We start from the raw sequence: 15,323 nt of genomic DNA, 5'->3' as shown, positions 1-15,323 counted from the left end.
AACCCTCCAAACCTGCCGGGGTCTTCCTGGTGATGAGCCCCCATCCCGAAGCCATGGGCTGCCAGCCACCAGTCGGCTCATCAGCACACAGAAGGCACTTACCACTTTGAAGATGTGCCAGGAAACAGGACGACGACCAATTATATATTTCACAGTGTCACAGAAGGTCATTCATCCGCTGAGACTGCAGAAAGGGGAGAAGATATTTGATGGTGGGGAAGAAAGGTATAAGACAGAGCCTTCAGAGAGGGGGAGGGCCCTCACTTAGGAAGTGGGGTGAGTTGCTGGAAAGTGCCCGCTTGAGCCCAGAGCTGGGAAATGCACGGGAGCACTGGCTGTGCAGGGGCAGGTGTGGAATAGGCGAGAGCTGGACTTAACCAGAGCTGAGGGGTGGCGAAGGGAAAGTAGCGTGTGTGTGTGTGTGTGTGTGTGTGTGTGTTTATAAAAATAGTAGAAAGCCTGAACACTGAGGAAAGTTCTTAACAATATTTCCTATATACCTCCAATACTTTTTAAATAAAATATGTACATTTTAAAAATCAAAATCTGAAACATATTATACACATATTTTAAGCCTAAACGTTCTCGTGCTCCGCTACCAGGGATTAAATGCTCCCTTGGTCCTTTCGGCAGCCATGCCTGACTCTTGAACTGTAGCAGCTGAGATCTCTCCAAGCGCTCTTGATGTGTTGCTGACTGTTGTCTCACCTAAGTCAAGGGTAAAAGTCATTATTCCCATGTAGCCCGAAGGGCTCACAGCAGAGAGCGTAGGTGGGCTCCGGAGGCCTGGCGGGGGTGGGGCTAAGAGTGCAGAGGGGTGGCACTGAGTGGGTGGCAGAAGATGGTGGCTGTGGTTTTGGCGGGATAAGTTGGCGCCAAAACCAACTGGCGGCGGGTGGACACTGTGAGAAATACATTAGGCAGCCAGCACAAGCTCTTATTTAAAAGCACTGCTTAGTGGGAGGGACAGCCTAGTGGAGATCAAATGCCACCAGGCTCACAGCAGTTTCATTACTGTCTTCAACAACAGGTGACCTGGAGCTGGACTAGAGTCAGTGCAGGAGAAATCCAGAAGTACAGGCTGAGTGTGCTTTATCTGACATGCTTGGCACCAAAGTGTTGTGAATTTGGGGATTTTTTTTTTTTTAGAATGTGGAATACTTGCATATACTTAATGAGATATCTTGGGGATGGGGCCCACGTGTAAACACTAAATTCATTTATAGTTTATATATATACACCTTATACACGTAGCCTGAAGGTAATTTTATACAGTATTTTTAATAATATGTGCAACCTGTCACATAAAGTTAGGTGTGGTATTTTTCATTTGTGGTGCACAAAAAGTTTTGGATTTTGGAGCATTTCGGATTTCGGGTTTTTGGACTAGGGATGTTCAACCTGTATTCCTATACTGTGATCACCATAAGAAGAAAACAAATCTAGCCCTTGCCTCTTTATTTTGTGAAGAATGTAAGTGTGTGAAGAGTGGGCTGTAGATCGAGCTGGTTACTATAAAATCAGCCATGCTGGTTCTGGGACTGGGGTGGGAAAAACACAAGGTAAGCCTGGAGTATCTTGTGGTGCCAGAAAGTGAGGATGTGTCCAAACAAACACAAACTCACAACTATGACAATACCTCAGAGGGACATAGGGACCAGCTGCAACACAGTAAAGTAAGCAAGTAGGAGTTGTAGCCCAAAGTATAAAATAAATATCCCTAAGTTCACACTGATATAAATAAATGATGGAATAAATTAATAAATGGGGGAAGAGACTAATCTGCAGAAGTAGTCAAGTGATCTGCATAGATACTCTGCCCTTGGGGTGGAGCATTCAGGGGACGTCCCTCCTGGGAGCGCAGCGTGGAAGTGGGGGAGGGTCCCCTCCCAGCGGAGGAGCCTGGCAGACGCTGCCTCGGCCAGGTGGTCAGGGCAGCATCAGCAGTCATGGCCGTGTTGACAGCGTGCACCTCGATGGGAAGTGGTGAGCGTGGCACGTTAGCCCTGTGGTCTCCTCCCCAGAACCCGCAGCCCCAGCCTAGTCATGAAAAATACATCAGGCAACTCCTGATGGGGGGACGTCCTACAGAACACCTGACCAGTGATCCTCAAAGCAAGGAAAGTCTGAGAACTGTCACAGCCAAGAGGAGCCTTGGGACACATGACAACTAGAGTGTGGGACCCTGGGACAGAAAAGGGGCACTAGGGGAAAACCAAGGACATCTGAATTAAATGTGAGCTTTAGTTAATAATGTATAGGTGTTGGTTCATTAAGTGAGAAAAATCCACCATACTAATGTATGTTGTTAATTATGGAAGCGACTACAATGGTTCTGGAAAATAAGCTTTATTTTTAAAAAATAAAGCACAGATGCTAGAACCCTCTATTTTCTCATTTTGTTTTCTTGAATGAGAGGGAAGATTTCATTAAAAGAATCATACATTTGGAATAAATATTAGCATTTATCTTCCCCCAATTATTTGTAGAGGTGTCTATAGTCATTAAGCCCACAGTAGCCCACGTCCCCTCTCCTGCAAGGGCCTTTGCTAGTGCCGTGGGTGAAGGTTCCCATCTCCAGGGCTAGTCACAGAGGGGCTTTCTCTAATTCCCTCTCCCATTAAGTAGGAAAGTCTAAAGCATAGACGTAATGCTTAGGAATGTGGGCATAGACCATGTAAAGCTGGACTAAAATGGTTTTGGCAGCCTAATCATACTTGAACATTATGAGACCTGGATAATGTGGAATATATTTTTTAAATCACTGTGTTTCCTTGTTTCAACCTTGCATGTGTCAAAATTAGGCAGGGAATCATGAATAAGGTGATAAGAAAGAAGGTCAGATATTGATTCATGTAGCTGAATTCATTTTTTAAGTATTAAGGAAGTTCATGACATGTATATTTTGATGTGTTTATAGAGTAGATGTTTAAATTATAAAAGTTACAACAACTTTTATGGTTGTGGGAAAAAAATAACAAGGCCTAATAAATCCCTAAAAATGGTGACTGTTAGCTGTCCGCTTTGGGAGCGGTGGGTGTGCATTGTCTGAAAATACCTCACTTTCTTCTGTTTCAAAAGAGGCCAAGTTTCCCCAAAGGCATCAAGGTTCATTTTCATAGACGGGTATTTTTCTTCCACCCCTGTTATTTTTGTCTTTGCCCCATTACTGGGATGTCTTCTGGGTTGGCAGAAGGCAGCGTTGCTTCTAAGTCTGGGAGAGTTATTTGGGATTTCACTTGTTTACAGTTAACATTGTAATAAAATTGGCTCATTAAATTGACAGTGATTCCCCAAAATGATGGCAGTGGCATCACTTGACATTCACAGCCTTCTCCCCCGTGCGATCAATGTCTAAGACGCTGACGAGAGAGCTGAGGAAGGTTAGAAAAATGTGTACTCTCGTGGCTTGAGTGGTAAATTATGTGTAAAATAGTATTTCCCAGATCCTCGCTGAAGCAACTGTGTCACCTATTCTGTTTCTTCCGTAAAACTTCCCAGACACTAATGAGTTGTGTTGACTTACAGTCTAGTCTTTGGAATGCTTGTGTGTCCAGGCATTTCACATAGTCCAATGAGTTGCTCGATGATAGACTCCTGAAAACTGGTTGATAAACATTTTAGGGATTTTTTCTTAACACGGTTTAATTTTGAGGGCAGTCTGATCCTGGCAGTGCAGATGAATTAATGGTAGGATATTCACTTTAAAAAATAATAGGAAGGTGCAGCAGAGAACGGTAGATTCTCACTTCTATCAGTCTGAAGTATTTCATTTTGTTAAGAATGGCTATGTGCTAATAAATCCTGTTGAGGATGCAGTAAAAGTAAGGTTCACTTAGGAAACTGTGTGTGCCTCACACCCAACAGAGTGGCTACTATCAAAAAAACAGAAAATAACAAGTGTTGACAAGGTTATGGAGAAACTGGAACCCTTGTGCACTGTTGGGATTGCAGATGCAACTGCTATGGAAGACATTATGGCAGTTCCAAAAAAATTGAAAGTGGAATTACCATAGGACCAGCAGTCCCACTTCTGAGTATATACACAGAAGAAATAAACGCAAGGACTTGAAGAGATACTTGCACACCCATATTCATAACATTATTCACAATAGCCAAAAGGTGGAAGCAACCCTGATGTCTATTGGTGGGTGAATGAATCGACAAAATGTGGTATATGCATGCATTTGACATTATTCAGGCTTCAAAAGGAAGGAAAGTCTGGCACGTGCTACAACGTGATGAACTTTGAAGACATCATACTAAGTGTAATAAGCCAGTCACAGATAAATAAGTGGTTCCACTTATGAAGTGTGCCTGGAGTTGTCATATTCACAGAAACAAAGTAGAGTGGTGGTTGGTGCCAGAGACTGAGGGGAAGGAGAAATAGAGAGTTGGTGTTCCGTGAGTTCAGGGTTTCAGTTTTGCAAGACAAAAATAGTTCTGGAGATGGACGGTGGTGATGGTTGCATGACAGTATGAATATAATTAATGCCACTGGACTGTACACTTAAAAATGGTTAAAATGGTACACTATATGTTATGTATATTTTGCAACAATTAAAAAAATGGTGTGGGATCTTGTGAGCTTGAACTTCTGCTGGAATCACTGTTTAAACAGGGGCGAATGCTGCTCTGGGGTCCTGGCTTGAGTCAGGTGGGCAGGTGGAGATGTGGGTGTGCAGTGGAGCTAGCAGCCCTGAAAACAGAGCTCTAGGAGCAAGAGCCCTGTAGCCAGTGGGAGGTGGATGAGCTGGCAGGGGCTCTGGGCAGGAGAGGGGCAGGGAAGGAGTCCCCGATGATCACCCATCCCAGGTACTTGAGTGCATTTTTTCACTGGCTGGTTCTCTGGATTAAACCTCAACAGGTACTTCAAATATATGTTTTCTAATAACTTGGCTACACCTCCTTGTGTGTAGAATGTATTCTAGTAGATGCTGTGGGCTGGATACAAGCCAATAGCAGTAGTATAAGCCTCAGTGAGGACATTAGAAAAAAGGAGCTGGGATTACACCCAAAACCCACCAGGGTTCTCTTTGTGAAATCTCCTAAATAGAGTTCACAGTACTGTGGCATCCCAACTTTAGGGCACTGCCTTTGACCATTGGCAAGTCATTTTGTTTTTTAAGTTTTTTCTCTTTTTTTTAAATGTCATAATCCAATGCAAATATGTTCCCGAGTCCCTATAAATGTCATGTTCATTTCCACGAGCCTGGTCAGTCATTTGGCTTTCTGTGGATGTGAGTAGAGTGATAGTGGTGAAGCGCTTGCCCAGCATGGCCAGGGGATCGGGTACTTCCTGTGTACTGTCTCATTCAGTCGTCACAGAAGCTCTGACCCCATCTGCAAACCCAGAAACGGAGGTCAGAGTGGTTAGACACCTTCCCCCAAGTGGTTGACACGAGGCTGGTTTTCTTTCAAACCCTGACCTCCAGCCAGAGAGGATCATTCACAGAAGTGGTGGAATGCCCACAGAGGAAACCTCCACAATTTCAAAGCTGTAGAGCCTTTACAAGCAAAGGACTTTGGCCATTATTGAGTAAAACCAGAAGACACATCATGAAAAGACCCTCTCCAAAATAACCTATTGAGCAAGGGTCTTACTCATTTGAAGCCTCTGTGCAGTGACATTCAGCTGTGCTTGGTAGGAACGGCAGCAGAGAAGGTGCTAATTTGCTCCTGATAATAGCAGTGCAAATGGCCTGCTACCCTCACTCTGCAGGAGACAGGACACAGAGGCCGGAGCTCTTCAGCTCTGTGCTTGAGAATCAGGAAATGTTTCCCTTTCAATTAGTCTAGCCTTCCTTTACTCCTCCCCAATAAAATATTAAAAAACAAACAAGTCCTTCTCAAAACACAGTTGGAAGACTGGGACCTGCTACTGCTTCTCCCTTTGTATTTTCATTTACCAGTTTATCTAAAGGAAACTAAAATTCGGTTCTTGTTTATCAGCATCTACCTTCCCTTTGGGATTTGTTTTTTAAGCAATACAGCAAAATTCTGTCACCAAGTAACACTACTAGGCAGTACAGAGTAATAAAGCCCGGGCTGTGTGATAAGACACTTCTAGTGGGTTTGAATCCCAGCTCGGGCACTCTGTAGTTTTGTGGATTTGGGTGAGTTATTTAATATCCTCCAGCCCCAGTTTCTCATTTTAAAAATATCTGTTTCAGAGAGTTGCTATAAGCATCTGATGGAGTAATACATACAAAACAGTATCATATAGGCACAACGTGAATGTTAGTTGCTAATACTGTAACCATGTGTCCCCCGACCACTTGGGTGGCACCATGTACTGGCACCTCTGCCGCTGTGTAGAACAATGTTGCTTATTTTCTCTTTTACAGGGGTAGTACAGTTCTGTGTCTTAGCTTGAGTCTCACAGCTTAATTAACTTACTGAGAGTTGGAACGGCCACCAGATTCCATATTGTGTCCTAGTTAAAGTAAAGTATATTAGCTCTAATTAGTGATCCTGCTTGTAAAAAGCCACCAACTGGCCTTTCTGTCCCCCCACAGGATACCACAGGTTCCTGCCAACTCCTGTCAGATTAGGTGGCATCTGGCAAGTCCTTTATCTGCAACACAACTTGAAAGTTTAATAAAGAATTTATAAGGTATGTTAGTTGCTTCTGAGACTGTTTCATGAGTAAGTCTTTTTAATGTAAGTATACTATTTTTAAATATTTGCAAATAGACACCAAGAGAGGAAAACATTGTACTAAATGGGGGAAAACATAAATAGTACTCATCGTTTTTGGACTGACCTTATCGTAATTACTCACTTCATTAGTTTCCCATTGCTGCTGGAGCAACTTGCCCCAAATTCAGTGGTTTACAACCGCACAGATTTCATATCTCACAGTTCTGGAGGTCAGAAGCCCGACACAGGTCTCACTGGGCGAAAATCAAGGTGTTGGCAGGGCTGTGTTCTGTCTAGAGGATCTGACAGGAGAATCTGTTTCCTTGTCTTTTTGAGTTTCTAGAAATTGCCCTCACCCCTGGGGAGCACTGGAGCATTTTTAGATCTGACTCTTCTGCCTCCCTCTCCCACTTGCAGGCACCTCTGTGATTACAGTGGGCCCGTCTGGATAATCCAGGATAATCTCCCATCTCAGGGGGAGCCGATTAGCAACCTTAATTCTGCTGCGCCATGTGGTCTAACATAGTCACAGCTTCCAAGTGTTAGCGTGTGGACATCTTTGGTGGGCTATTATTCTGCCTGCCACATTTACTAAGAGCCTTTATTGGAGTGAGTTTCCCTAAATTGGTCATTTGCATTTTTCCCCTAAAGACATGAGATACTACAAAGAAAAACATTCTAAAGACCCATAGTGAAGTAGGTTATATTATTTGAATAATTCAGACTGTGTGTTGAAGACCAAGGTAGGGATGACAGTTTTTTCATATAGAAGAATTTTTTTCAATTCCTTCCCCTCCCTGCTTAACATTCTAAACCAATTATTTTCTCGTAGGCACTTAATATTTTGGTATGTCTGTATACACATGTGCACATACGTATTTTTCTGAAATTTCAAGTTAATATCCTAAGAAGTAGCATGTTAGACTTGCTTTGTGCATATATTTTGAATTAAGTACAAGAAAGCATATTGTTTCCATCTAATGTTTGTATTGCAAGGTAGGGTTGGCAATTTTTTAAAGCTGTTTGACTTTGGTTGTCTTTGTAGTGGGCTAAATTGGTTAGTCAGTAGAAGGGAGAATGAGGCAGGTTCATGTTCACCTTGCACCCTCAGTCTGCTGTCTCCTGGAGCGGTCCATTAGGCCAGGCGGCTGAAGCCTGAATAGCAATTGTCAACACACAACGGGGCCTCTTAGACAAGAAATAAGTGAACAGGTCATCTCAGGTGGTGCTAAATGCTCTTTAGGAAGTAAAACCAGAGAGTCGGGACAGTGTTACTGACGTTGATGGGCATCTCTGGGGAGGTGGCACTTGTGGTTGGGCTTGAATCACAGGAAAGCTGACACTGGGTGTGTGTTGATCACCAAGGACCCTGGTGTCCTGAAAAGGCTCAGTAAATCCTAGCTAAATGAAGGGAGGGGCGGATAGAACATGATCGCACCTTGCATGTATGAAGTAAGTGTTCAGAGAGTGTTCGTCACGACTGTCGAGTCTCTCGTGTTGGGCAGCGGGCCTCAGGGCTTCCCTGACAAGCTCCTAAGGGCGGTGTTATTACCCCAGGTTGTGGAAGAGGCAGCTGGGCTGAGGTGGCGGAGCAGGACTCCAGCCCGTATAACACTGAACCCCACCCTCTTAAACACTATGTTATTGTGCTTCTCCTGAGCAAGTATTGGTACTCCCATTTTACAAAATAAGTTGAAGTCCAAGGTGAACATACAAATGGTGCAGCTAAGCTTGGAATCCCAGACACTAAACTCTAATCTTCTGTTTGCTGTTAAGACCGGGTGGTTCAGCTTGGTCTCTGTGACCTCTTTGGATATATCCTGGACCATTTTTGAGTGTTGTAGGAACTCTGGTCTTGTGAGGAGTATGTAACTCAGCAAGGTGCAATTAATAGGACTGTTATTAAAGAAAATCGGGTCCTAGACTAGGATTGCTGTTATGTTAGGGGTTAGTGAAAACTGTAGAGCCAAGGAATTTTTTTACCTGTTTATTCGTTTTTAAATCTTCTTTTGTGTAAGGCTTGAAAAAGCAGCCTAACTTACGAGGTCCTCTGAGAGCTACTTTTTCAGTGTAAGGGCCTTCTTGCTAAGCTCTATTCTAGAGCAGTCACATGACATGCAAGATGTGATCCTGCTACATAATATCAAATTTGTAGCTCCTCTCTCTGTGGGCCAGACCTGGGTGATAAACTTAACTAGTTGTAGTTAATGAAGGTAAAAATTAGGTTTCTTTGAACTGCTAAGCTAACGAGAATAAATGTACATTATTCCTTGGATCAGATCTCTGTCTTGATTCTATCTTAGACTAAATCAAAACACCACCTCTGACTTAAAATTTCAGTAGTTGATTAGTTAGAATGTACTTTCCCGTAGTTTCTTCTGTTGAGGCTTTTTTTCCATGTTGGAAATTTGTTCAATTTGTATGTCTGATTTTATTGTGGAATAGTGGTTCCTCTAAAGTCTCTTGTTGTAATTCATCCTGCACCATAGCAAATTATCCTTCACTGAAAATAACCATGTGCACCTGCAGGGCTTCTAAGACTCAGCTTCCTAAGGTCTTGGAGTACAACCTCAACTCGTGGCCAAGGCCCTCCAGAATGGGCTTCCAGCTGGCCTCTCCCACCTGTGTTGGCCAAGAGAGGAAAGAGTAGGTGTCTGTGAGGAGAGTGCCCCGTCACTCAAGGACAGCAGCCCTGTGGCTGCGGGCAAGAGGAAGCTGTTATTTTGTGTGTGGCCACAATTCAGCATCCAAACGAGAAACCGAACAGGTAGCTCCTTCACTGAGGAGAGGTGGGCGGCTATGTCAGTCTCCTGTGTTAAGAGCTGAGCTTTCTAAGGGTTTGGAAAGTGTGGCTTCCAGTGTTCCTGGAGTTCAGAAGTGTGTTTAGGGATTGGTTGATCTTTAACTGTGGATGTTGTTACTCCAATGGGACTGTCACTGATTGGCTAGCATTCAGGAGCACTGAAGTGAGGCAGTTGGTGATTGGCTAGCATTCAGGAGCACTGGAGTGAGGCAGTTGGTGATTGGTGGACTTCACTGGAGTGAGGTGGCCATTGATTAGCTGGCCCTCTGAAGCAACCTCACCAAGGCAGTTGTTGATTGACTGGTCTTCAGAAACTTTTTTTTTTTTTTAATGGGAGGTGATCATTAAGCAGTTAGAATAGGGTTAAACCCATTGCTGTGGCCAATCAACAGGCAGTATCCTGGGTTGGAATAAGCCTATCAAAATACAGACCACACATTAAGACCCCTGTCCACCCCCACCCCTAGAAGTGAGCACATAAAAACAGATTTGGGAGTTGACAGACCTGGGCTCAAATCCTGTCATGAAACAAGTCCCTTAATCTCTGTGCTCCTCAGTCTCCTAAAGGGTAACGCCTCTCTGAAAGGTGTATTCTCAAGATTTAAACCAGTGGACATATGTTAAGTAACCATGATGTACTCAGAGTTTACTTCCCCAACTGAACATTTATGCCCCTTTGTAGTCCACAGAGCTCACGGTGCTGACCCAGGGAAAGCATCCGAGAGGAGGCGTTTTGTGGCTCTGTTCCCTCTCATTTGGTTTTTCCCTTCTAAGGCCTGTCAGAATTCCTTGGCAAGCTGTAAAAGACTTCTGATGCACAGGCGTCACTCATAAAGATTCGATATGACTGGCTTGCGGCAGAACTCAGGCAGTGGTATTTTTAAAGCTCCTATGTGATGTTCACTGTGGAAGGAAATGGATCGAGTCCAGCCAGCTCCTTACTTACCTGCTGTTCATGCAGGCGAAAATAAATAGCTTTGATTGGCCAGATCTTGATTGGTCTTAAGTGATGGCTGTGCTTGTTAAAACCTTGTGGAAATTGTGTAATTAAAAAACAAGGCTGGTATTTAAGTGGAATATTCTCTGAGCCCCATTCCTGTTACTGCTATTGCTCCTCTTGTTATTTTAAAAAGAAAACCTGCCTTTATGACTTTCAAAAGTCTAATCTGACATAAAGGTCAGGTTAGTGAGCTCTCTGTGGTACGGACTTGAGATTTTTCTGAAAGTTGGTAACAAAATTGTCTTCAGTTTTGAAATGAGCTTTGTGTAAACTGTATCCTCTTGGATATCGTGCACATTATGCATAAGGTTTACTAAGCATTTCCTCTTTCCCAAAAGGTTTGTTATCTCTAAATTTGGAAGTTAATTCATGAAAGAGGCAAACATGTATTATTTATAAATTTGTGTAGCATCTAGTAGAAAGTATAATGTTATTTAAAAATGGTATTCATGCTTCCATGGAGTCAGCGTGCATTGGTCCCTGCGACGCCATCCCCATTAAATTTGGAGAACTTCTCTCTTTCAGGGAGGAAGGAGATTTTAGTCAAAGATCTTTTCATCATTCCCTTCTTTCCTAGTCTTGGGGATGTCTAATCAGTTTCGGAACTGAATATTGAATTTTTCTGCTGAAAGAATACTGGTCCATCTTCTGCCTCAAAAGGATGGAGCTGCTGAAATAGTTGATAATGATCTTCCTTTTATTCAGGTGCATTTTTGCTATGTATTACTCCCAAAATTGACTTTACTTAGATATATACTATATTTTTTGTTGTTTTCATAAACCTTTTGTTTTGGAATTTTTGCGTTATGTTCACTTTTGATGTTGTATATTTCATAGGTTTTGACAAATGTATAATGGCAGGTATCCACCATTATGGTATTAAACAGAGTAGTTCCACTGCCCTGAAAATTCTTTGTGTTTCGCCTATTCAGCCAATCTCCCATAACCCTTGCCCCTGGCAACCACTGATCTCCTTACTGTCTCCATAGATTTGCCTTTTCCAGAATGTCATATAGTTGAAATTGTTAAAGAAAAGATTATTCATGACACTAGTTAAAGAACAGTAAGGCAGACTTTATTTAGAGGGACTACTACAATGGGGTTTGCAGTAGAGGAAAGGGATTGTGTTCGACTCCGAATGCAACAAAGAAAAGTGGGAATTTATAGGCAAAGAGCAGGGTGAGGGGGTTGGTGGATGGAAAATTACTAAGAGGGAACATTAGGGGTAAGAAGGATTCTGACTAAACCTACCTTACAAGATTCTTGCTGAAGGCAGGCAGGTGAGCAGACACCCCTGGGGGATGGTGGAGGGTGAGGAACCTGGTCAGATGTTGCGGGTGGAAGATTCTGGTTAGACCAACGTAGCAGGATCCTTACACAGATTGGGCAATGCAGAGACAGCTACAGAAGTACAAAAGTCGAGGCCTAAGTGGGAAGAGGATTCAGAAGAGCCTGACTAAAGTTTGGTCAAGGACAGACCCTGTCAGAATCATGTAGTGTGCAGCCTTTTCAGATTGGCTTCCTTCACTTGGTATTATGCATTTGAGGTTCCTCCATGTCTTTTCATGGCTTGATATGTCATTTGTTTTTAGTGCTGAATAGTATTTCATTATCTGGATGTACCACAGTTTGTTTATCCATTCACCTTCCAAGTTTGGGCAATTATGAATAAAGCTGCCGTATACATCCATGTGTAGATTTTTGTGTGAATGTAAATTTTCAAGAATCATTTTATATTTACAGAAAAGTTGCCACGGTAGTACAGAGTGTTCCTGTATACATACCCTTTCCCTGATTTCCTCTAATGTTAACATCTTACATGAGTACAGTAACATCTCACTGGTGCACTGTCCAAACTAAGAGATTAACATTGATATGTTATTATTAACTAGGCTTTATTTAGATTTCACCAGTGTTTCCACACATTTCCTTTTTCTGTTTCATGATTCAATCCAGGATACCACTTAGCATTAGGATGATGTTAATTTTTTAATTTTTAATTTATAGGAGTAGCTTGGGTGTGTTGTATCTATTATATAGGTTCACACAACTCAGCATATCCTGAGAAAATGAATGTAAACATATCAGCTATAAGGAGCCAGTATTACTTAATCAAATGAACACATTTAATTATAATATTGTTTAGAATTTTTTTACAAATTTGTTTTTGTTTTTGGTAGAGCAGGCAGAATTCCCAATGTACAATGAGCAGTGACATAGGATTTGTTTTATACGGTTCCTGTTTCTAAACAATATAGTAGAGCTTGTTGAAAGAAGGTCATTTTAAGGTTGAGCATTTCAGGACCCAGGAGAAAACCAGTTGCAGGGTTGTAATAAAAGCTGTCAATGCCTAATTTTTCACGTTGGTGTAAAGGATGAAGTGTTCGAGTGGTTTTCTAATGAGCATCTCCAAATGTTTTGCTGGCAGAAGGACTCCATGAAAGATGACAGAAGAAGTTATTGTGATAGCCAAGTGGGACTACACTGCCCAGCAGGACCAGGAGCTGGACATCAAGAAGAACGAGCGCCTGTGGTTGCTGGACGACTCCAAGACGTGGTGGCGGGTGAGGAACGCAGCCAACAGGACGGGCTACGTGCCCTCCAACTACGTGGAGCGGAAGAACAGCCTGAAGAAGGGCTCCCTCGTGAAGAACCTGAAGGACACGCTAGGTGAGTGCCCACGTGCTACAGAGAGGGAGAGAGACAGCCTCGTGCATTTCAAGGGGAGGCTGTTCATCTTTCTAGTTTGTTTGCTTTAAAAAAAAAAAAGCCTGTTTTAAATGCTGACATCTTCCTAGTTGTTTTAAAAAAAAACCTCTGAGAATTAAGAGATCAAGATGGAGAAATGAATTGTTTGCCATTTCCTGGAGATTTCAGAGTTTGGGGTCTTACAGAAGGTGACGCTTGTGTGTGCTTTGGACCCCTGCATAGGTGCCTGTCTCCTTGCAGCAAAATTCTAGAGGGTCCTGAAGTGGGATTACCACCTCCCAAAGCTCCCCCAGGTTTGCCCATGTCATGTTATCAATCATTCCTTTCTTACAAAATCCTGTCCCTTGCACAGAGGAGACAGCTAAAGCATTTTTTCTCTCTCTGAAATGGATGGCGTTTCACACCTCCGTCCTGGACACCGTGAGCTAAGGGGCAGCCGTGTGATGTCAGAGGCCGCCAGGGGGTCACCTGGGTGCAGACCACTGACTGGCTTTGGCCCCTGTGTGCCTTTTCTTCCCTGGTGTGAGCACATGGGAAATGCCACCTTACATGAAGTTAGTGTATCCAGTCTTGCCTCTGTCCGCATACTGGACTGACTGGCAGTCGTTAACTGCTTCAGATTATCTGAGAAAATAATTGTGAGGGCTTTTTCCAAGAGTGACTGTTCCAAGCTGACACTTTACAAATTGTTGTTTCCTCCTTATATGAGCATAATGTTGTTTGTAACCAAGATTGCAGATTATCACCTAAGGGTTTTCTGTTGAAATAAGTCAATATTATCACCTATGCTACATTTGCTTAGGTTTTTTTTTCAATTCTTAGTAAGAGGATTTGTTTTATTTTGGGGGAGGGGTGAGGAATGTATGGGAAAACTGAAAAGTGTACACCAAATGTGCTGGGTGTTACAAAATGTTCATCTTTCCTTTTATGCAATCCTGAAAAGTCTAAACTCTCTTCAAAATCACTTAAAGCCTTCATTTATTGGATAGCATTTGTGTTATGGATTAGGTTATTCCTGTGATCCGGAGAGAGAAAAGGGACACACAGGACTTTGTATGACTCATACCAGGTCACTGGCCATTGTAGATTCTGAGCCTGTTGGAGAAATTCCATTTTTCATTAGTAATATGGTCCTTTTTCCACTAAATTCTGTCCCTTTTATCTTTTTCTTCCCATGTGCATGTCACTTGAAAGAAACACTATGTCTTATGCTTATAACTCTTAATTGCCTGTGGTTAAAAAAAAAAAAAAAAGTAGCATGAATAAACACTTTGATTGCCCTGAGCTTAATTTTATATATTTTCCAATTTCATCCTCTCATCGAAGTACCTACCTTTTAGTGATATTAAACATTATTGACTTGTTTTGTCTGGGGATTTTTTGTATGTGTCTCCTCCCCCCCCCCACCTCTTGTTCTCAAGATTCTTGTAAATCATGAAATGTCCAGAAATTGGTGGGAAGTAGAATAAGGCAAAGTAAGCACTCTGAGTTATATGGAAATTCCCTAGAATACCTTATAATTTTTTAGAAGGAGAAAAGACAAAGCCACAAATTGAAACTATGATCTGCATCTTCCACTCAGTGTGTTTAATTCTGTCATGAGCTGTGATCAGTTCAGGGAATTTGCGTCCTCACAGGTGCTCAGGCTGGAGCAGCGAGCTCATCCTCGAGCCCAGGGCTGGGCCCACCGCCCCGTCCCTGCCAGATGGCCACCCGGCTCTGCTGGAACACTTCTGGAACGCATCGACTTCTAAAGTCGGCCAATTCCATTTTTGGAGAACACAGATTGTTAGAAAGCTCTTCCTTAAATAGAATCAGATTTTTACATTTCTTTAACTTTCTCCCTTGGCTCTTGTGTTGCCCTCTAGGGCTGCGCTGAGTCAATGTGATCCTCTTCTGTAGAGCGACAGCTCTCCTAGGGGCTTTGTTCTGTGGAAACATTGTAGTAGGCATTACATATTGTAAAAATACAGATAAAATTATGTTCTGAGCACCCATATTTAGTAATAACAGTTGCTTTTCATAGTGCAAAGGCCCTTGGAGGTCAGTATCCCCTTTACCAGGCAAAAGTGCCTCCATGTTTAGTGTGTCTTTGTTTGTTTTGGTGTGTTTATTGTGCTTACCTGAAGGCTTGCTTTTGTTGGGCAAAGAGGGACCTTGTTAGCATGA

General features: G+C 42.7%; 1 protein-coding gene across 4 annotated transcripts in view; it reads left to right on the top strand.

Annotated features, from left to right (window-relative positions):
- Positions 1-15,323, top strand: part of NCK2 (NCK adaptor protein 2) — a 132,401-nt gene that overhangs the window by 80,626 nt on the left and 36,452 nt on the right. For 2 of the 4 annotated variants that reach the window (XM_069494034.1, XM_069494035.1), the window contains exon 3: positions 12,874-13,115. In XM_069494034.1, the coding sequence (XP_069350135.1) occupies positions 12,890-13,115 (226 nt within the window). In that variant the 5' untranslated portion in view covers positions 12,874-12,889. Of the gene's footprint in view, positions 1-6,518; positions 6,617-12,873; positions 13,116-15,323 lie in introns of all 4 variants that reach the window. The other 2 variants (XM_069494036.1, XM_069494037.1) reach the window with 2 other exon arrangements.

Source organism: Eulemur rufifrons, chromosome 19 (assembly GCF_041146395.1).
Source record: "Eulemur rufifrons isolate Redbay chromosome 19, OSU_ERuf_1, whole genome shotgun sequence".
Lineage (NCBI taxonomy): Eukaryota > Metazoa > Chordata > Mammalia > Primates > Lemuridae > Eulemur > Eulemur rufifrons.
This window is presented reverse-complemented; position numbering and strand designations above follow the sequence as displayed.